General features: G+C 43.5%; 1 protein-coding gene across 4 annotated transcripts in view; it reads right to left on the bottom strand.

The window, feature by feature from the left end:
• Nucleotides 1–23,472, bottom strand: part of daam1a (dishevelled associated activator of morphogenesis 1a) — a 53,419-nt gene that overhangs the window by 3,020 nt on the left and 26,927 nt on the right. For 3 of the 4 annotated variants that reach the window (XM_013137397.3, XM_020054169.2, XM_013137396.3), the window contains exons 3-24: nt 21,115–21,204; nt 18,691–18,762; nt 17,710–17,804; nt 16,206–16,539; nt 15,666–15,776; nt 15,474–15,577; nt 15,308–15,374; nt 15,100–15,217; nt 14,440–14,578; nt 13,785–13,843; nt 13,476–13,663; nt 12,253–12,540; nt 11,704–11,811; nt 9,303–9,329; nt 7,729–7,826; nt 6,054–6,138; nt 4,204–4,310; nt 2,878–2,966; nt 2,004–2,172; nt 1,435–1,542; nt 797–857; nt 523–654 (exon numbers count right to left, since the gene is read on the bottom strand). In XM_013137397.3, coding sequence (XP_012992851.2) covers nt 523–654; nt 797–857; nt 1,435–1,542; nt 2,004–2,172; nt 2,878–2,966; nt 4,204–4,310; nt 6,054–6,138; nt 7,729–7,826; nt 9,303–9,329; nt 11,704–11,811; nt 12,253–12,540; nt 13,476–13,663; nt 13,785–13,843; nt 14,440–14,578; nt 15,100–15,217; nt 15,308–15,374; nt 15,474–15,577; nt 15,666–15,776; nt 16,206–16,539; nt 17,710–17,804; nt 18,691–18,762; nt 21,115–21,204 — 2,649 coding nt within the window. The remainder of the gene's footprint in view (nt 1–522; nt 655–796; nt 858–1,434; nt 1,543–2,003; nt 2,173–2,877; nt 2,967–4,203; nt 4,311–6,053; nt 6,139–7,728; nt 7,827–9,302; nt 9,330–11,703; nt 11,812–12,252; nt 12,541–13,475; nt 13,664–13,784; nt 13,844–14,439; nt 14,579–15,099; nt 15,218–15,307; nt 15,375–15,473; nt 15,578–15,665; nt 15,777–16,205; nt 16,540–17,709; nt 17,805–18,690; nt 18,763–21,114; nt 21,205–23,472) is intronic. The other variant, XM_013137398.3, reaches the window with a different exon arrangement.

Genomic DNA, 23,472 nt, shown 5'->3' with positions numbered 1-23,472 from the left:
CTTAGTTAACCATTAACTGCCTATATTCAGTGGTTCCAATGTTCATGCAGGTAGACTGTAACCCATGAACAGATGTGGCTTACCACGTCCTCCACATTGTCACACAGGGAAACATTAGGCATTTCCAAGTCTATTAGCTGATTCCAACTTCAAAAGGTGACTTCAAAGCTGTATCAAGAACACTGTACGCAACCTTATGTGGCCAAGTATGAAGTTACTGTATTTGCAATTGGTGCTGCCCTCATAAAAATATTTTAAGGCAACCAACTATTACATTTAAAGCTCAGTTAGGGACCTACAGACAATGCGGCTCCAACCACATAGAAATATAATTAGTAGAATGGCCATTTCAGTCCATATTCAGTAATGGACAGGTAGTTCAAGCCCCATACTGAGGGTCCCAAATTAGTTCCTTGCAACATGCCGTGGTCCGAAGGGATTTGTCTGTTCTAACTATTGTGTTTCTATGCCTGATAATCAAGGACAGACGGGCAGGCCTCCAGACCTCCGCCCCTTTCTCACCAGCTCCTTGGACTCCGTCAGAGAATCATCCACGTCTGAGAAGCTGAAGCTGGCCACAGTGATGAACTGGCTCACCACAGACACAAACTTATCCCCCGAAACCTGAGGAAGTCCCCTCTGGAACGCCAGCTCCTGCAAGGAACAGCACTCGTTCACTCTATGACTCATCAGACAACCCACAACACCAGAGTATCATGATAGAAGTGTACGTGAGCTGCCGCGTGCATCATGTGTGGCTCCATTTAAGGGCAAACCAACAGAAATGGCCACTGACCGTCTCCACACTCTTCAAACCGGAACGCAGGTTGTTGATGTCTTTCTCCAGCTCTGTCATGCTGTGGTTAAGCAAAGGGGAAAGATAGTGTAAAGTTTATTCCCATGAAACAATTACAAATCGTCTGTACTCCAATCAAGCCACAACTTAGAGGAAACAGGAAATGTTAGGTTCAAATCTAACATCCTCCCTTCTTTTGGAACCTGTTTTCATACTGTTTAAGGTTTCCCTAAATCTGAAACTATAGCTTTTTTGTGGTAAGCCAGGAAACACCTTGACTGACTGAGGGGTTAACGAGTTATGAGGTCACACGTTACACATTTAAAAAAACAATCACTCTGAAATTGGGGCAATAGGGACAACCTGTGCCTCTGACACATCTAGAGCATAAACACGATCATTGACCCTCTCTGTAAACATGTAGAGTAACACACAGCAATACGGTATTAACCCTTTTCACCCTCTCTGTTTAAACCATCAATCTGGTTCAGAGGGGAATACTCAACTATTACAACGTTAATCCCACTCAGTTACTACACAGACATGAGAACAACTTAGGTTTATGAAACAGTGTGGGTGGTGTGTGTGTGTGCGCTCATGTTGGATTTGATTCAGTAATCTTTAGCAGCAGTTCTTACTTGACTTTGGCTGCCTCTGGAACACTCTGAAGCTCTTCTTGGAACATGGCCACTTTGGGATACTTCTGCTCCAGTATAGTGATCAGGTAATGAAGCAGAGTAATGTTCCTACAAAAACATGTTAACATCAACATCATGCATGTCAGGCACTATATACTGTGAATCCAAATCATGTGTCACACATTATAATCATCATCATCATCATGTGCTCATGCATGCATTCACACACACACACACACACACACACACACACACACACACACACACACACACACACACACACACACACACACACACACACACACACACACACACACACACACACACACACACACACACACACACACACACACACACACACACACACACACACACACACACACACACACACACACACACACACACACACACACACACACACACAGCTCTTTACTCTCATATAAAACTCATATTTCGTTGTGTCATTTGGACCAGTCTTCTAAGCACAATATTGTTTTTCACATGAATGGAATTTCTCCTGAAGGAATTAAACACACAATGGGCTCAAGCCAGACCAGCCGATTTCTTACTTGTCAATGCTGGACTTGGTGTCAGCGATCTTGTTGAGTGAAGACACTTTGAAACCGTAGGCATTCCCCCGCTGTCCCTTATTCATGTAGTTACCGAAGGCCAGGACCACCTCCAAAAGCTGCTTGAGGCAGCGGCTCTGAAGCACCTCTTTAGAGGCCCTGGTCAGAGCTGGAGTGAAGAACAAGAAGTTACCACATGAGGACAAGACATGTCCCAATCAACAAGCTAGGTCCTGCACCAAGGCTATTAACGCCAGCCTGGAAGGACCCTGCACAAGGGCTAATAAACTACAGTTCCCCAAATCCTCTACTTCTCTACTCCAGATGAATACAATTAACTATCAGGTAGAACCAAAAAACGTAAATGTTAAACCCATTCAGGGCCAGAGTTGAAGAATATTCTGGATCTTTCTTACAGCAGACTAAAGATTTTTAAATAACAGGTTCTGAATCAGTGTGTGCAAGATCACAAAGACAGCATATTACATAAACAACCAAATACCGTACAATAGCATAGTAAAATAGGTTGGACATCATACAAATTAGGGAAAATAGAGGTAAAGAAACACATTAGCAGATGAACACAAGTTTTAGAATCTTCAGTGTGGAGAAAAAGCCCCCAGAAAAGTTATCAACTACACTGCCTCATGTACACTTTAACACAATACAAATTATTTTTTTCTATATTATCATTCACCAAGCAAATTGATTAAAAGGTGACATTTTATTTATTAAACTTTTTCTAATATTTCGATGATTAATTATAAAGGAAAGCGGGGAAAGCCCAGTGGGCCTGATTCGAAGCCATGGACCAAACCACGGCAAAAAACATTGATAATTTGAGCATGGAATATTGTAAAAATAATAATCCTACCTTCAACTTTAGGTTTGACTTCTGAGATTCTTTCTGCAAACTTTTTTTTAAAGTAAAGAGACTGCAGCCTCTGTTGGTAGTGGTTAATTCTGTGTTGTAGAAAGAAGTGAAAATGATTATTAAAGTATGCATTGACACAAGATTCCACCGAAATTGTGGTCTATAATTACTAATATCAAAAGAACTTGTTACATTCAGGCATTTTCATCAACACAGGAGTTTCATGGCCTTGCGGTTCTGTGACCTGACAAAACGCATACATCCAACTAGATCAAATATCCAACATGGAAAAATCTGAGAACACTAAATAAAGAAGCTCTTTACACAAATGCTGTTCCCATGGTTACACTGTTTTCAGGAAGTCAAAACAAACGAGAAACGACACCAGATCCTGGAAGGAAGTCTCTATTCCCATAGTTAAAAGCCTGATACATCATGGAAAAAACTGTGCTGGTGCTAAACTCGTACAATAGCACCTGCACATTGCTTCCCTTAGTAATCCAACCTTAATTTGCAACACAGAGAGGAATATGCACCCATTAGAGAGAGTGCTATTTAAACAGTGAGCTCTAGGCCTGTGGTTACTGTCTTTGTTGCTGGGCGAACTGAGAATGTCTCTGGTGGGGGAGGTTCATATTAATTCATTGACAATAGAGGCCGGCCATCTACACAGCAGCCCTGCCCTAAATCACAGTCTTTGCCTCCAGTTAAACAAGTCCCCTGACTCTCTGTGGTCACTAAAGATCCCATGACACTGATCAGAAAAGTGTTAACCCGCAGTGTCACAGGATCTGATTCAGCAACATTCGGTTACCGGTCAGATGCTTTAACAGCTAGGTTTGCTTACCACCCCGAAATCATAACAAATGACTTGCTTACATACTGTATTATACCGTGGCTGTCTACCGTGCAAAATGCAGCACAGTGCATGTTATTGACTGAAGAACGTTCCCATCTCTGTCTGGTTAGCCCAAGGGTCCTGTGAAGAGCAACAGGACTGCATCTTTATCTGATAGATGTGGCTCATGTCTGGCGCTGGTCCCTCGATATTTAAACATGTCTGAGTGACTTATGTCTGATGACGGGACATCCAGCTATCATACGACCGTGCCATGCTGTTTCCATATGCCCCCGGTGTCATTGCAGTGATGTATCAATTACTACTAACAGTTGATACAACGCTAGAAAAACGCAGAACACATCGCTCCAGGAATTCCGCAAAGGAGAAAAGCTTGCGTTGTCATTCGAAAGCACCTGAATATTTCCCCCCTCTAAAGTACACAAAGGAATGAAGGACAATACCGTTAAACCAAGTGAAGTCCGTACCTGCTCATCTCGTAAAGGAAGCGGTCAGCTTTGGCCATGCGGTCCAGCTCATGCTTGTGCTCCTCCAGGAGATCCACGTCAGCCTTCTCCGGGACGAACTTCAGAAGCTGGTGCGAACAGGACAGACGGAGAATAAGACCATTGTCAAGTGGGTCCACCTATAGGCTCACCACTCCTCCACTGTATTGGTCGATGTGTGGACGCTCTGTACCACGAGATGCGCAGTGTTTTTTTAAAGTAAAAAGACAGTTATGAATTGCTGTCACTGAAAAGACATGAAGAGGTGTGTTCACATCTGCCGCTGGGAATAAATGGTGTCTGCGCTTCCAATCCAAATGACGTTTAAATGACTCAGATGTAGAACTTTGACAATGTTCCACAAAACAGATGTGTCAGGATGGCAGCTGGACTCATTTAACTTCAAAACTCAGAACAGACATGGCAGGCAGGCAGTCTTCCCGCTAACAGAATTCAGATGCTTTCAAACCTTGCTAAATAACCTCCACCATCCAGTCAGGGTGTGTCCACGCCCCACCACTACAAACACCCCATTCCATCACTAATCTAGTCCCCATGAACACTGCAGATCATCTTTAATTAAGGCCCTGGATTAAAGAAACAGCATTATAAAACTGGATTAGGCTTCAATTACTCTCACATCTACTGGAAATTATTACAGTATTTCACATAGCTCTGCTCAAAATTAGGAGGCATTAAAGAACAGGAAGGCCAAATGGTTTTGTGGAAATGTAAGATTATTTTAAAATTTTAAAACGATTATGATAAAAGTGAGTCATTATTATTTATTTGCATGGATTATTAGAAATAAAATTTATTTTATCAGTCTTCCATTGCTTCCTGATGTACTGGGGAAAGAAATATCACCATAGGCAAAGGCAAAGATAAAAAAATTTAGGCAATGGGTAAAATTTTTTAAATAAAAATGCAACAAACGGCTTTCGCACTGTAAGGGCAATGGTCAAGAAGTTCATCTTGCCCCCATGCGCAGTGAGGTGGTTCGGGAGGCAAATAAGATAAGTTAGAGTTACAAAACTTTGTCTTGGTCACCAAGATCCCAAACCTACAATTGGACACCATCTCCATGTCAATAGCCCACATAGAAGGGTTACCAGAAAAAAGCCTTTATTGAGAGGAAATAACAGTAGGCGTTTAGAGTTTGTTAAACAGCTTTGGAACTTTGACTGGAACCGGGTGCTACAGTATGGTCAGATGAATTTAAACTGATCTCTTTGGCCACACACACCCATAATGGGTTAGGCGTATGCAGAAAAGAACTTCATATGCCATTATAAAATATGGTGGTGTATCTTTGATGTTATGAGGCCAACTTGCCCACTGGTTACGTGATAGGGTCAACAGTATAATGAGCTCCTAGCACCGGGACATTTTAGCCAGAAAATGGTTTGCTTCTGCCAGGAGACTGAATCATGGCCGCAAGTGAATCTTCCAGCAAGACAATGATGCCAAGCACAAATCCAACTGAAAACCTGTGGTTTGAAATGAAGAGGGCAGCCCAAAAGTACACACTGAAGAATACTTAGAAATTTATGAAAAAAATTGCAATTTGGTGGATAATAATGTACAAATATATTCTAGAGTCGGAAAATTACAACATAGCTCATTACCGGTGTTATTTTATATATCATATCAGAATTTTTCAAGGTGACCGTATTTTCAATATTCAGCTTTAGAGGGTTGGATAATGTGTCTCCTGGGACCTGCTATAAGGCATAAACCCGATCAGCTGCTTGATGAGGAGAGAGCGGAAAGCTATGTGCTGTATAGGTAAGTGGAAGGCACCATGTTGTATCATTGACAGGAAGGCCCACCTGCTCTAGCATGTCTTTGGGTAGATCTTCCTGTTCATCCATAGTCAAGATGGCCCTCTTGATCTCCTCATTGGACAGCTTCAGCCTGGAACACAACAACAGAAGGATCACCACAGAGGAAACACACAGGGGTGACAAAACAGGAGCAATTCGGGTTAAGTGCCTTGCTCAAAGGCATACAGTGGGGCAAAAAAGTATTTAGTCAGCCACCAATTGTGCAAGTTCTCCCACTTAAAAAGATGAGAGGCCTGTAATTTATCATAATAGGTACACTTCAACTATGAGAGACAAAATGAGAAAAGAAAATCAAGAAAATCACATTGTAGGATTTTAATGAATTTATTGGTAAATTATGGTGGAAAATAAGTACAATTGTTTGTTTTTAAAGTAATCTACAGCGCATTCATGTCATGTACTCTTCTATATATGGCATCTCATAAAGTAACTCAGAAAGTCTGCCACTTTCAGTTCGAATAAGGTTCGGCAACCAGTAACTAGTGCTATACATTCAGCAGCTGCAGAAACACAAAGCAACAATCACCCGGCCGGTCAGAGAGAGCAGGTGGGAGACAGCCGGAGTAAGGAGCCCAGTGGTTCTGCTCTTTGAAAAGCTCCACTGCCACACATAAATCATCTGCCAGGAAAACCCATGAGCACACGGCTCTAAAAGACTTGGGCCGAAACCCAGGGCAGCCACACACAGACAAACAGACAGACAGACAAACACACAACCTCTGAAGAAGCTTGCCCGAAAGTCCAGCCTACCACAGCTGACAACTGTGCTTTCTGACAGGGCACTGGAGATTTCATAGTCAGAATACCTGATTTAGGCACACATAAATGACAGAGAAATTATAGTCCAGTCATGTCAATATGATTAAATACATGCACGCCTTATTTAAAGTGTTGGCGTGGAGTGTTAATGTTTAATTGCCAAGAATATATCTTCAGGTCTACACGTTGGCAGAGAAGGAATTAACCACCATTCGTAACCACAAATATTGAATGAGACTTTAAATACAAAAAGCAATGTAAATTGCTCAACCCCTTGAACTTTTAAGTTTCATTCGCCACTGTTAATGATAGCTACATGAAACCTACTTTGCAGAAAGGACACAGGCCGTTATGTTTTTGGTTGCTGCCATGGAGACCAGGGAGGACAGTAATTAAACAGAAAAATGTGGTTCCTGGCTGTTACAAAATACATATCATTCTTGGCTGCACTTAATGTTTAAACACATTGTCAAATTTGACAAATGATCCTTCAACTAGACTTTAATGTAAATATAGAAAAGCACAAGATAGATTAAATCAGCATTTAATGTAACTTGGCTATGTAAAGTACAAATTTAAGGATGTGTGTGTGTTTGTGAACAGCTATTTCAAGCACCCATTAGATTGATACAATCACATTAAAGACGCATTCTGCGATCTTTGGCTGAAAATTGGGTACTGTATGTGCAGACTTCTGCCCCGTGTCATTAAAACCACTCGCATTCAAACTGTAACGGCTGAGGTATAATCGTGATTCTACTAGATTATGCATAAATTACACATCCAGCATAAAAAAGATTTAGAAAATAATTACGTTAATCGCAACAATGCATCTTTAAGTGATCCCCACTAATAAAAGTAGTACATGCTTCTGCTGTGAGTACAAAGTTCAAACACTAACCGAGAGAGGAGGATGTTACAGTTCTGGGCTCTGCGACCGTCGATGACGGACAACTCCTTGACCTTCTTGGAAGTCAGTGTGTCATCCTCAGACTCTTTCTGGAAGGAAACCATTTAGGAGGGAGGTAGAGGAATTTGTAAATCAACAGTAATACTCAGTGGACACAATCAAACAGCTGTACATTCGGTTCACATAAACAAACTATACTGACTAATTTATCTTACTAATGCAATTTTGGATGAAGGCCTGTGTGCTGAACGTAATTTATTATTGTTGTACTGCTGTACATGCCCTTAAATGATACTCCTAACATCGGGTTAGGTTTAGACAGCTTTAATGCAACACCCAATTGTAAATCATTCATCCTACTTAAGGACTACTGGATGCAGTATTTGCTGAACACAGCAAATGCTTGTGACCCCATGACCTTCTAGATACTCTCTCTAGCAAGGAAGTGACACACCCAGTATTCAGGTTAATATAGGGAAAACAATAAGGAGAGTATCTGATCGTACAAGTCCAAGCATACCTTCCCTGCCTCAGTCTGTCCAACCCCCCCCCCCACCACCACCACCACCACCACCACCACCACCACCACCACCACCACATGTTCCTACTGAGTGTGATTCAGGAATCGGTGTCCAAAGGCTATGCTAAGTGGCGGCCTGGAGACGATTCATACAGGGAAGCTGTTAATCAACAGCAATGGGAACACGTGTTTTTAATAAGGCTTCTTCGCCTGCACCACCTGCTATCTTATAATACCTTGATCATTATGATGGTGCATAGAAACCAGTCCACAAAACAGACAGCAAAACGCACACAGGCAGACAGACACACAGACAGACAGACACAGACACACACACAGACAGACACAAATACACACACAGACAGACAGACAGACAGACAGACGGTATTTTATCCAAATGTATGACAGCTGGGAAAGACTGTTTGAAATGCTGTGTTTGGGGACCAAATTATTGTTGTTATTTAGGGGGCATCGTCCAAGAATACAGGATCATTTTGTTTTTGGAAAAAGGATATCTGGCACTTTTTAAAGTTGCAAGACTCCAGCTGCTTGCAGAATTGAATGAGCGCCACAAAACCAATTTGGCTAATTGTGCTAAGAAACATCTTGAAATGCTAACCACTAAAAGTGAAATACTTCATTCAAACAATGTGGTGGTGTGTTTAGAAGTATATTCCAAAAAGACATAATCTGGCGGTTAGTCGTGATTGAAAGAATTAATCCACACACCAGATTCACAAGTATTTCACCCACCCACAAACAGACAGACACAGACACACACACACACACACACACACAAACACACAGACAGACAAACATTTCACCCTAGTCCCAAACACCTAAGGTTAACCCTAACAGACTGACAACATTTCCCCAAAAACACATTTTCTTTTGTGAAAGTGTACATGTCAGTATTTGTGGTCCTAACAAGTATAGAAAGCCAAGGACATGCACAGAAAGAGTAAGGAGCATTACGACAGACACTTCACAGAGGCAGAGAAGGTTAAAGCTCACAGAGGGGTCAGCCGTTTAAGAGGTCACTCACCTTGTTATTGTTCATTGTTAAGAAGTCCTAAACAGGCAGACAGGTAGGAAGCAAGGAAGATTCAGCAATAATTATTAATTAGAACAAGCTGGCATGAGGCTATGTATGGTGAATTTTTGCAATAATTGCCCATTCAGCAGATCAGTGGGCTGGTGCATTAAAGGAAAAGCTGAATCATGAGCAGCAGAGTGATTCAAAGATGCAATTAGACATGATAAAACAGCATGTTTTCAACAGCACGGCTCAAAACATCTACATTCCTTATGCAACAAATGGAATTACATTTGACCCAACTTACACTGAACAAAATTATAAACGCAACACTTTTGTTTTTGCCCCCATTTATCATGAGCTGAACTCAAAGACCTAAGACTTTCTCTATGTACACAAAAGGCCTATTTCTCTCAAATATTGTTCACAAATCTGTCTAAATCTGTGTTAGTGAGCACTTCTCCTTTGCCAAGATAATCCATCCACCTCACAGGTGCGGCATATCAAGATGCTGATTAGACAGCATGATTATTGCACAGGTGTGCCTTAGGCTGGCCACAATAAAAGGCCACTCTAAAATGTGCAGTTTCACTGTATTGAGGGGGTCCGGGGGGGTCTAAAAACCAGTCTATCTGGTGTGACTACCATTTGCCTCACGCAGTGCAACAACTCCTTCGCATAGAGTTGATCAGGTTGTTGATTGTGGCCTGTGGAATGTTGGGCCACTCCTCTTCAATGGCTGTGTCAAGTTGCGGGATATTGGCTGGACCTGGAAAACGCTGTCGTGTACGCCGATCCAGAGCATCCCAAACATGCTCAATGGGTGACATGGCCGGTGAGTATGCTGGCCATGCAAGAACTGGGATGATTTCAGTTTCCAGGATTTGTGTACAGATCATTGCAACATGGGGCCGTGCATTATCATGCTGCAACATGAAGTGATGGTCGTGAATGAATGGCACAACAATGGGCCTCAAGATCTCGTCACGGTATCTCTGTGCATTCGAAATGCCATCAATAAAATGCACCTGTGTTCGTTGTCCATAACACACGCCTGCCCATACCATAATCCCACCGCCACCATGGGCCACTCGATTCACAACATTGACATCAGCAAACCGCTCACCCACACAACGTGCAAGCATGCAGATGAGCTTCCCTGAGACAGTTTCTGACAGTTTTTGCAGAAATTCTTTGGTTACGCAAACCGACTGTTGCAGCAGCTGTGCGGGTGGCTGGTCACAGACAATCTTGGAGGTGAAGATGCTGGATGTGGAGGTCTTGGGCTGATGTGGTTACACGTAGTCTGAGGTTGTGAAGCCGGTTGGATGTACTGCCAAATTCTCTGAAACGCCTTTGGAGACGACTTATGGTAGAGAAATCAACATTCAATTAACGGGCAACAGCTCTGGTGGACATTCCTGCAGTCATAATGCCAATTGCACGCTCACTCAAAACCTGCGACATCTGTGGCATTGTGCTGTGTGATGGAACTGCACATTTTAGAGTGGTCTTTTATTGTGGCCAGCCTAAGGCACACCTGTGCAATAATCATGCTGTCTAATCAGCATCTTGATATGCCACAACTGTGAGCAATGGAGAAGTGCTCACTAACAAAGATTTAGACAGATTTGTGAACAATATTTGAGAGAAATAGGCCTTTTGTGTACATAGAGAAAGTCTTAGATATTTGAGTTCAGTACATGATAAATGGGGGGCAAAAACAAAAGTGTTGCGTTTAAAATTTTGTTCAGTGTATATTGTAACATTAGTTACTAATGATAATATTTTCCAAAGCACAATCATGTTAGGTAGGTTATTGGAAAAGTTACACGATAAATGATAACTGTAGGATTTCAGTTGAACTACAGTAGACACTTCTCAGGCAACACTAGCAAACTATCCAAGGACTGTGTTCTCAGCATGGTACAACTTCTGGTTCCAAACATTCCTTCTGTCTGGTTCCCAGTAACAGTCATGATTCATTTGAACTGACCCAAAAAAAGCTAGCCTAGTCCCGGATCTGTTCGTGTGGTATCGCAATGCCTTATAGTCGTTGTCACTATAGGAGTTGGCAAGACTGCACAAACCGATCTGAGACCAAGCTATAAAAAAATAAAGCCCTGTATGGGCCTGATATCCGTCTGAGCCAGTTCCAGTCAACGTGTTGAGAAGTGCTGCTGGAAGGATTCAGTTACAGAGTGCAATGGCATGCATATGTTTATCACTAGCTAGCAGTGTTTGTTGGAACGGCATGGTCGGTGGCCATGGAAACGCTCCTACAAGTTACATGCAAATTGTCAAGGAGGGATTTCGGGGTCTTGTGTCCTAACCTTAAGGACAAATAGATGTGTACTGAAATGCCTTTTTCCTAATATGTTGTTACTATGTTGAGGTTGTTTAACGGTACCTGCTGTCTCTGGTATGCAGAGAAGGTCTTCTCGATGTCTTCCAGGTCCAGGACTTTGAAAACCTTGATGTCGTCAACGTCCGTCCACACAGTGCCCTCCAGTTTATTCTGCAACAAAACAAGCCCCCATTCGTAACTAAAACTGCAAAAGCTGATACAGCAGCCACAATGACAGACATCAATCCCTGTAACGAAGTTACAACAACATGAAAACATGCTTAGAGCTTGTTTGGCATATTGATTCCATGTCATTGTCAAACAACGCAACAGATTAAGCAGTGTGTCAAAGAGAATTCCTTAGGCCTTATTTCCATGGGTAGTCAGATGCACAGTATTTTTCCTCCCCGTCTGTTACAGCAACAAAACACTACCTCTGTAAAGAGGACAAAACTATTTTACCGGATTAGTCTCAAATTACAGCGGATTTGCTATCAAGTAAATTACTTTTGAATGGGATTTAGGGGGATCCGTTGGTAAGTGCACCTTACAGTCACAGGGTTTTATTTGGGACGTCATCTTTTACAGCCCGACTAGGCGGCACTCACTGACCTCAGCCAGTTTGGCCCAGTTGAAAGACTTGAGTGGGTTGGAGGGCTGAGGGATGTTCTTCTTCTTCAGCCCAAGTCCCATAGGAGCTCCGGGGGGAGGCGGCGGGCCGAAGGGAGCCATGCCCGGGGGAGGCGGGGGTCCACCGGGTGGAGGCGGTGGTGGCGGAGGCATGCTGCCAGGGGCTGGAGGGGGTGGGGGCATACCGGCCTGCATGGGTGGGGGTGGTATGGGACCGCCGGGGGCGCCGGGTAAGAACGGAGGGCCGCCGGGAACACTTACATTAGGCTTCTGAAAAAAGACGGGACGCACATGAAATGCACAGTACATTCGATTAGTCCTGGGCACACCACAACACACGTCCTGTTATGTCCATACCACAGCTATGGCAGTTCAATCAACCCGCATTGATTCGGAAGAACAAGGCTACGATACGCCGTGTGTCACATCCAGCTGCTATTACCAAACATCCTGCAGATCTAACCCGAAACTAAACCGCTAAAAGGAAAGGACGATTCATACCTGCATACTGGGAAGCTGTAAATCGACAGCAATTGGAACAAGTGTTTTAATAAGGCTTCTTCGCCTGTGTGTTTAGTAAACTCCCTGGATGGTTGTTTAGCATGACCATGACTAAAAGAGTTCACAAGATAAACTGGAATCAGACTAAGGACCGATGCCTTGATGTTCTCGCACGCACGCACACACACACACACACGTTTTTATGGCTATCCTCATGGGGACCAGAAAATTGAAATCGCAAGCTTCCTTGCCCTAATCTTAACCCTAAGCCTAACCATAACACCAACCCTTACCCTAAACTAACCCTAATCTAACACTAACCCTAACAGTAACCTCAATAAAGTGAAATGTATGCCTAAACTTTACCTAGATGTAATGCCTAACCTTAACCCTAAACTTAACCAACAACGCCTGGACCTTAAAGAAACCCAAATTCTAACTCTAAAATGAATTGTAAGTATGACACTAAAACTAAACCCTGAGCCGGAAATTGACTTTTGCCTCATGGGGATCGGCAAAAGGTTAGTTAGACCTAAAACACACACACACACACAATAAATAAAACAGTTTAAAGGGACGTCAAGGATGTAAATGTGATAGTGACAGAAAATGATGGATAAAAAAAAATTAATAATAGCTTTTTCTCCTGGAAGGTTAGGCCCTTTGTGAGCTAAAAAAATACCCAAAGAAATGAGCAAACGTACGGTGCTGAGCTCATGCAGACGGGCTGAGAGGTCGGTCACTTGCTGCTTGGCCTGCTTGTGCTCGCTGGACTCTTTCTCCAGCTTTTCCTTCATTTTATTCAGTGTCTGCATCATGTCCTCCTTCTCTTGGGTCTTGGCATCGCACTCGCGTTCCTTCTTGTCGAACTTCTGCTGCAGCTCGTAGTGCTCTGAGGAACCAGGGAACCGGGGAACAGAACAGTCAGTGGAATGATAAAGCAGGGTACAGCAGGACCTGCCTTCAGACAGTTCCATCATTACATAGAAACCAGAGACCATAGGTGTTTGTACCTTTTCTCATTTTCTCAGCCTGTTCCTTCCACTGTTTGACTTCATTCTCGTTGACCAGCCTGTGCAGACAAACATAGGTTAGGTTAGGAATTGGAGACATTAGACACCATAGCAATATCCTCCTAAGCATTATCTGCAACTTCAGGTTTAGACAGTCTCACTGGAGATCAATGTTACCAACAGTAAACATGTAAACCTTCCACTAAACCTAACCAGACCGAGACAATGAGATTGGTGAAAAAAAACACAGGATGAAGAGCTCAGGATTATATTTTCTAAAATCATTAATATACTGGGTATACACAAAATGACTTGCTGATGGTACTGAGTATTATTAAGGCATTAAGGCATTCATGATGGCCTAGAAGACAGTATTGAAAGGGAATGTAAAATAAAGGTGATAATGGGGCATTTATTACGATTTTTAAGGCCATTGCCACTGAATTAACCCAAGAAATAAAAACAGCATTCACTTTATTTACCATCCCCATATTTGAGTTCAAAGCCATGTCTGCAAAAAGGCAAGCTATACAAGTGGAGATGTCAGACAAAGAAATTCAGTCCTTTGTTATGCGAGGTGAGGAGGATGCCAAACCAGCGGGACTCAAGCAGGTCAAAACACTTATCCCTCTCTTGCTCCTCTCCTATCACTCACATTCGCACCACATTCTTCACATTGAAGTTCTCCAGAGGGGTGACGTCGGGGTCATGACCTTTGTCATTCTGCAAGACGAGCTGTTGGACGATACGGTCCAGCAGGAGCCAGTACTGCACCGTGTTCCCACTGCGCTTGTCTGAGACACGACAAGAGAAACACTTTATTAATACCCATAAGGGAAAACGTGATTGCAGCAGACAAACATTCACATCTAAGGCTGGATTCCTAAACACAATCAAAGTCTAGTCTCAGAGTAAAAAGCATTTGTAATGGAGATTTTCCATTGAGAGTGCTACTTACTGCAGTATTTAGGCAAAACCTGTGTCTGGGAAACCATACCGCAAGCAGGCACACACATACACATCAGGCACACAAGTCAACGCCCTTTAGACAACACACCCAAAGTTAACGCATTACAGAGGGGCAACATTTATCACCGCAGTGGAAAAGTTATCCTTAACTGACAGAACACACAGTAAGAAATACCTCAGAACATCAACAATCATTTTCAGGTATTTAGCACTAGATAAAGAGGACACATCCCAAAGACACTGGTCAATAACACGTTGCGTCCCTAACGGAAAACGAACCAGTTCAGCTGTGGAAGATGTGACCTGAGGAGGCCTGAAGACGGGACGACAGGCAGGGAGAACTTACAAGGCATAAGGAGGCAGTGCTGTAAGACGGAAAGAAAGTGCGGGTGCGCGTCAGTGTGGTTCATCTTCTTCTTTATAAGCTCAAACACTTGGGTGGCACTTTTTGTGTCAATATGTACCTGCAATCACAAACAGTTGACATCAGAACAAGCAGAACCGCGGAAACGACGGGTACTGTCTAGGTGTGGGCGGAAGCTAATATCACTCACAGAGTCGAAGCGTTTCGCCAAAGCCAGCTCGTCCTCGTTTCTCAGCATCTCAAAGAAGTCCAAATGCCTGGAAGAGAATCTCTCACAGTCAGCCACAATCGAGTGCAGTTAGGTGGAAATGGCCTGGGTCTGAACAGCGCTACTCCAGTTAACGACGTTCACTCACCTGTCTAACGTTGCGTTTTCGTGGGACCTCAGTTTATCTATAACAGGCTGGATTCCCAACATGAGGAACTCGTACCGCAGGTGGATTCTGAACTCAAAGCTTGACTGTGAAGTAGAGTACACAACACAGTTAAAACTGTCTGTTGAAAACTAACAGCATCATCAGAACCTGAAGACGATGAGGACCACTCACCTCCCCTGCACCCTGACTGAGCACTGCGTTGATAAAGGACATGATGGCCGTCTTCAGGCTGACCTCGTCCCTATAGCGGCCCGTACTCCTGTCTAGGTCATTCAACAGACTCTAAGACAGAAGGCGAAAAGGAGTGATTGAAGGGCCAAACATTGATAAAGACAGGCATTCCACGTATATGGACATCCGAAAAAACACCCGAAAAAACAAGTTTCGGAGTAGGTTTCCGATTGCAATGCAGCTTTTGTGGCTCAGGATGTACACTTTCAAATTTGGCCAATGCGAATAATGCTAATTCCAGGCTGGAACAGGGGTGAATAATGGCTTATTGTGAAAAATGACACCATGGGCCTTAAAGAACATCTCAGGGTAAGCCAAATTTCACCCAAATATGAATCTAGGTCAAACTATCCCTTAATGTTGTTCAAAGATGGTGCTAATCAATTAAAGCAAGATTGAGAAAGCCTTTGGGTGCAACACTTTGGAGTGTTACGTCCATCACAGCTACAGGTTTGGCCACAGTGGTGTCTATCCTCCTACCTGGAAGCGAGTCCTCTCGCAGGCAAACTTCTGGTAGTGCAACATGGCCTGCAGGATCTTCTTGTGGCCTCCTGGCACCAGACAAACGGCGCCCATGATCTCCAGAACGGCCACTTTGGTCTTGACGTTCTCAGTGGCCAGGCTCTGGGCGATGATGTTGATGCTCTCGGTGTGAGAGAGCACGTGCGAACGGCCCTGGGAGTTGTTCATCAGGGCCTTGATGCAGCCGATCAGGGACGTGTGGATCTGGGACTCGGTGGTCTCATAGTCCATGCTTTTCAGGAAGTTCAGGATGCACGTCAGGCCGTCCAGGTCGATGAACCGAGTCACAAATCTTAATAGGGAGACATGTATTGAGGTTTACGTTCAGAGGAGACTGACCACGGTGTAAGTAAAACAGTGCCATTTCAGATGACCCCAGAAACAAATTACCTTTACTACGAACCCTGTTCTGTCCCTGAACATTACATGATCAGTGCCAACTGTAGCCCACTGTTTTATTTTATTATAGCAAGAAACCTCATTCTACAGTTGACTTGGTTTCATAAGAAAACGGGGAGTTGGTGAGATTAAAAACTGTAAACAGTAGTGAAATTGCCAAGGGGCAGGGGGGGGTGTGGGGTGGTCTTTTCCCAGTCAATGTGATGTCCATGTGTGATGTGATCACTAAAGATTTATTTGATTTTAGGTCACTTTTTACCCTTTACAGTGACAAAGAAACTGTTAGAGAGTTGCACACGTGTGTGAAGTCTGTGCCTGACGTAAGCTATTCAAATTGCACCTTTCATTCAGTTAAAACAAGAACGGATGAAAAAATAAACACTGTTAGCCAATAGTCAAGCACCATTTAGTACAATATGACAGGCATGAAGAAAACAGACAGAGCTCCACAGTGATATACTACTATGACCCCTGGGAAGGGTTAGAGGTTAAAGGTGAAAAGGGCAGTGTTGACCTAAACTACAGAGGACCTTAAGGGGAACAAGCATTACCTTGTGTGTGTGTGTGTTTGCCCTGCATGTGTGGGTGTGTTTGTGTCAAGCTACTCCCGGCGTGGGCATAGGTCTGTGATATCATAACAAGGCAGTGGTGTTTGGACTAGAGGGAAGTGGCAGCAGAATGAAAGAACGGGGGGCTGTTGAATGGCTCTCAACACAAAGCCCAGCCTAGTGATTTATCATATTAGGTCACTCTAATGATGATGAATGGGGCTGAGAGACTGAGCACAGTGAATTAACCTAACCCATTTACTTTGTGCAAATATCAGACACACTCTGCCGTATTCAGATAACTCAAACTCAGAAGAGAATACAATTTATCATAATTCAAAGCTGATAAAAGAAATGGAATCAGGTCATCTAAGTGGATGTTACTGTAATGGGTGCATATCACAAGCCAGGTTAAAAAGTGCAGTGACAACACACTTGAGTATTTCATAAACACATACATAACACACATCCGAATAGAAAGAGGGGTTGTGTGATTGTTGGTGTCATGGATATACCTCATGGGCTGTGTCCTCAGAGCCGTCTTCAAGCCCTCTATGGTCTTGTTTCGCTCTTCCTCGTCCTCCATTTCCAGCGCGATAAGGGTCTTCCTCTGATGAATTTAGAAAATGTTCTATTCAAGGCATCTTAACGACAATGTGCACGCAAATGGAACAAGGCTAGGTGGTACCAGGCTCTACCTAAGGCCCATTACGGCTCTTTATAATTCCCAGGCTCCATGACGTAATGACAAGTAATGAACTTTGACTCCAAGCAGCCACATTACTGGGACGGAACCAGCACCAATCCCTGAGTGCAGACCACCATCAACAGGAAGCTCTTCAGCCATTATCCCAGCAGCCAACCGGCAGTTTCTTATGTGATACACGACTGGAGGCCATTTCCTCTACAATCTGGGGCACTTATGTAAGTTTCAGGTTAGGGATTCAACACCTGACAAAAATGAGCCACAGGGTTCCCTACCTGGACTAGTGCTTTAGAACCGGAGGAAGGGTGCGTAGACATATCACACCTCACAGGTTGAGAAAACATTCATGGAGCATAGATTAACGCCTTGTCAAACCATACATTGTCAGGTGAACAAGCCTTTTCAGGTTGTCATTTGAAAAATAGCATGCGCTCACAATAACTCACCAGATAAAATAAAAACAAAAGTATGTTTGTATGACAAAGATGTTTGCAGATGACAGAAATATGTAGAATTATGACAAGACACACACACAGACCTCTCCCCTCCAGCCAAACCTATAAACACCAATTGATATTTCCCCCTAAATTACTCTAATTTCCCACAGATTTTGTATCAGACCAGAAGCTTTTACAAGGAGAGATGCCCATAAAATAGAGGGTCTATAAAGCACTTAGTGAAACACCAAAATCACATGGCTCTGTCTACACAATGTCTGCATGGTTCGTTGTAGGGAGTTACTGCATCAGCAGTTGTATACAGAATACGATGAGGGAAGTGGTGTACTTACAGCAGCCATGGAGTTCAACTGGTCGATGTAGAACTCCGGCCAACTAGTAGCACCCTTATTCTCTTCTCCATCCTGAAATGGAAAACAGACAGTGATTCATCACACAGACAAACACCTTTACTACATTTTCAATGCATATGGTTGCTATGCAGTTTCATCTTTGCTCACAGACTTCTAGAAATACCCTGTGCATCGCTGGAGAGGAATTAGGCTAAACTGGACCATAGTCTTACTTGACGGCTACTTTCCCTCATTTGACTGGGTTCTCACAAGATGGTAGTACTAGAATTCTATAAACGCAGATGAACTGAAACAATGCCATTTTACATCATTCATCGTGTTAAGGCAAAAAAAAAAGAAATCTACAGCTGCTCCTCTTTAAATCACAGCAGACGTTTGGCCAATGTTGAACATGACAAGACATCCATCGAGCCCAGCCTTCATTCCACAAGTTTGCTCAAACATTCTCCCACAGTCATTTCAAAAGAGAAATTCTCCCAGATGCTCTTTCCCTCTTCCAGTTGAGAGTCTGCGTTCCACATATTTTCCAAGCCCAGGACGCGTCATCATGGAAGTGTTAGTGTGTCCCACCAAGTATGGATACTGTAGGTAGGCTTCTAGGTGAAATGGGCACTTTTGATTTCACTGACCAGCCACACATCCCAAAGCAGCCGAGAACACCAGCAAACCAAAGACAGTATGGCTGATCTAAAATACGAATCACTAACATATTCTGTTCATTACTTATTGTAATACATTGAATACATTCCCCTTCTAAATGAAGTAAAAACATTTAATAGGTAATATTCATTTCCATTTTAAATGCCAGGATTCTGTCGGCTTTATCCACATTGGAGATTTCATAGGGACCTTAAAGAGCAATGGTTTCATAAGGACCGACAATATATCAAAATATATCAAAAAATTCCCTGATATGGGACCATGAATGGTTAGCAATGTGCATATAGATGAGCATCCATCACGGACCACAGAAAGGCCGGTCCCAAACCTGACCATACAGTAGACTAAAACCAGGGTTACACACTCATAGATGGAGTTCTGACAGTGTTAAGGACTGGGTCAGCAGGATGTCAGTAGTAATGACTTGTCGTGAAATATAGCACAGTGCTGCTCAGTACTCACTGGGAGACTGGCAAGCTGGACGCTCTCTTTGTAGGTCAATAACAGAGCACAGAGAGCACAGCCCTTAAGAAAGCTACCGACACTGAACAACTTGGCAGTTGGGGCTGCTAGGTTCCAGCCAAGTGAATATTAGACCTGGTCTGGAACCTAAACTGAAATTGGCAAATTGTCACTATTGACACTGATAAGCAATATTCCAAACAGAGTGATATTAAGCTTGAAAACCAAACAAAATAATAAGACAAGAGCTTGACCCTAGGATGGGCACTCAGTGAGGTCATGTCGATGTTAGCCAACTAAGACCCACTGCACATATGCACGCGATCAAATTAAAACAACCTTGTTTTGTTTATTTTACACAAATGAAAGTGCCAGTTTGCTTCTTTCTGGTGATTGAAATAAAGTTTCAGCTTCCATATGCCTGAATCTAGGTTTTTACAGTTAGATTTAAATGACACAATTTTCACTACTCCCACTGACTTGTAGTCTGTGGAATCTCCCCCTGAAAGTCTTGCAAAGTTTCACTTCTGGGACTAAAACCTCGGTAGGAACATAAGTTATGCATACAGGAAATGTAATGTAACGTAACAGGAGGTGAAGTAGAGCTACCTTGGCCCAGAGAGACAGGCACCTGCTATTGGCTACTGGCAATGCTACTAGGCGCCCACCATGGAGAAGACAGCCTGCCAACTGGTCGTCAGACAGCAGCTGCACTGGCGTTTCTATGGGAGCACTGCAGCTCCCACTCTGGTCTCTTTCTCTCATATTAATGAGGTTTTACGGGTAGGACTTGCCAGACAACAGAAAACCACCAATTACAGAGCTGTATCAGACCAGGGGAGACCTCAAATTCATTCAAACCCTCTCCTTCATGAATTCAATTCCATGTAAAACTTCACTGCTTAAAACTCCTGTTTAGGTTTAAGTCTGTGTTAAAATGACCTCAGTGTGTACTTCAAAAGGGCAAACCAGACAGTATTAACTAGTGAGATTTATAAGCTACAGTCAGTCATGACAGATGAAAACATGCCTTCCTGGAAACAAACCCAATCTATTAAAGAGCCTAGAACAACTCTGGGGATAAGTTCCTATTAGAGTACTGCAACACCAGCAGAGGGCTTTGATGTGTTGACTCTGCTGAATTGGGGAAAGGGCATGGTGGTGGGGAGTAGAGAGTAGGGGAGGGAGCATAGCTGCCCCATGTTTTGTCTGGCAGCCATGATAAAAGACCTCTTTCACTGAGACTGAAGGAACACACACACACACACACATGAAACTTACATTCTTTTTGCTGAGGTACATCTGCCATTTCTTCTCAGCTGGTAGGGCAAACATAACTTCCCTGTGTTTTTCTGAAAGGTCCAGCTCATCCTGCAGGAAGAGAGGAAACAGGACTTTGTTAGTGGGTTAACAGGCACCTCTAGACGTGACACGCTCTTGAACCTGTGGTAAGAGGGACTATCAGACCTTTCCAGACACAGTACATGCGAAACATATGATCACATTAATCTGATTCAAGATCACTCAGGAGCACTGTATTCATACACTGGGAAAAAAAATGCTACTTCAATAATAAAAACAAGCAGACAATTGAGTATTCTGTAGAATAACCAATTCAAAGCTGAACGGTTATTCTTGTTTTCAGATTTTTACAATTATATTGTCTCATTTAAAGAATCAAGTTGTCTGAATTTGACTATGCAACAAAACTTTCTAACCCTGTGCTGGCAGATTAATCCTTACCATGTAGGGTTAGCATGTTTGCTAATGCTAAATTAATGTATTTACTTGTGAACCGCTGGTCCGGTTGATACAGAATGTTTACATGTAAAGACTTTGAAACATTCATTAGCAAATGTGAAGGGGGAGTAGATTTGTTGTTGTTGCTTGGCTATTTATTGATATGGCCTTACATGTAGGAAACTGGTTCATCGCTGCACCGCAGCTATAATTCGCAATGACATTTTTCACAAAATGTTTTTGTTTTCTGACGTCAAAGCGGTTTGGTTAGAAAGATGGAAAGCAGATTAATCAAGATGAAGATATGAGGAGATCTGCTGATAATTCAAAGCTACAGTATGAACTCAAAATCCCTGTGTGCGCGTGTGTGTGTGTGTGTGTGTATCTGCATCAGGATACAGGCTACTCGCTTCATGTTTGTTACCAATCATTACCAACCAAACATCAATTGTCCCTGGAATATCACATCACTATTGACATCCATTAGAATTTCATTGGACAGTGTGCGGACAGCACAGGAAGGCTGCCAAGTGGAATATGAAAGGGTTTGCATATTGAGAGTGACCCGACAGCACCCCATTTCTATGACAAGACCCATAATGCATCAGCAATCCTGGCTGGGCTGGTCGGTTCCCAAACCAGATGTTGGGGTGCTATTATATTAACTTCACATGTAAATTATTACAGGCAGCCTGGTCAACTTCCCATCTCGTCATGACAGCACGGCAGTGACAGGAGGCGACAGAGGAGAGGAGTGAAAAATAAAAAATAAAGATGATGAAAAACACTGTTCTGACCGACGGACACCGTGCAACCTAAAAACACAGCTAAACCGTGTGGCTAGACCAGAGTAGACAGTTCAGTGTGAACAACAGGCATACCAGAACGACAACGTCACTACCAGATGCCACATCTCTTCTCCAGGTCTGCCAAGCTACAGGCCTGATCTTATCCAGACAAGACCTACGGAGCTCCAAGGCAGGGACACACAACCGGCTGGTGTATCAACAGACAGACTGACGGACAGAATGGAGGTCTGAAATAATAAAGTTAACCACAGAGCTTCCTCAACTGGTTAGCTGCCAACCCTTGAAGTAATATAAATAACATCAAAAGAACAAACATTCCCCTCTCTATGTATAATGTACTTCTTCCTAATTTCTCCTCCGTCACGGCCCCTTCACGATTCGGGATGTTTTCATCCGCCTGGTGCCCACTGAACACAAGCCGAGCCATATTTCCTTCGTTGTGCGGCATGGATCCGTGGAGTTTACCAGGCAAGGATTAGGCTGACACTGTTTGACATCTCTGTTCTGGCCCATTGTGAGAGGTCCTGTGAGCACACAATGGCCGCAGATGGGTTCTCTGCAGGAGGCCTGTTTGGCCAGTGCCAGGAACGCCGGACTCGGCAGAGCGCGTGCAGCCCCGCGAGTCGAGGGCCCCGACCGTACCGTGGGCTGCTGCTGCTGCCGGGGAGGGACAGGGACAGGCACTGTCACTCGACGGCGGCCCCTGCCAGCACAGACGCTCACTGGCCCCATGCTCGGCGGAGTTTGAAGAGCTAAATGAGAAGCGGTATTGTCTCACTCGTCGCGGCTAACCCTTTAAAGGGCCATTAGTAAGCGGAACAAGGAGATCACAGAGACGTTGGGATCATTAGGAAAAGCACTAGGCATGATCACTGGCCGTACGTTAACCCTGTGGTGGCTCCACAAAGAGGGCCGCATGGCCGTGGAGCGGAAATCTGGCCTTGTACATTTGCGTGTGCTCAAGCTAGACGAGGAGTGGCTTTATATTGCGGCCTCTGACTTCACTGGAAGCGAACAGAATATTTCACAGGAGATGCATGTATGAAAAGTAAGCTCCTCCTTTGGTAAGTTCTGATGAGTCAGGGACAAT

The sequence above is a fragment of the Esox lucius genome, chromosome 15, assembly GCF_011004845.1.
Source record: "Esox lucius isolate fEsoLuc1 chromosome 15, fEsoLuc1.pri, whole genome shotgun sequence".
In the NCBI taxonomy this organism is placed as follows: Eukaryota; Metazoa; Chordata; class Actinopteri; order Esociformes; family Esocidae; genus Esox; species Esox lucius.
The sequence above is the reverse complement of the archived record's forward strand: the minus strand, read 5'-3'. Positions and strand labels throughout refer to the sequence as shown.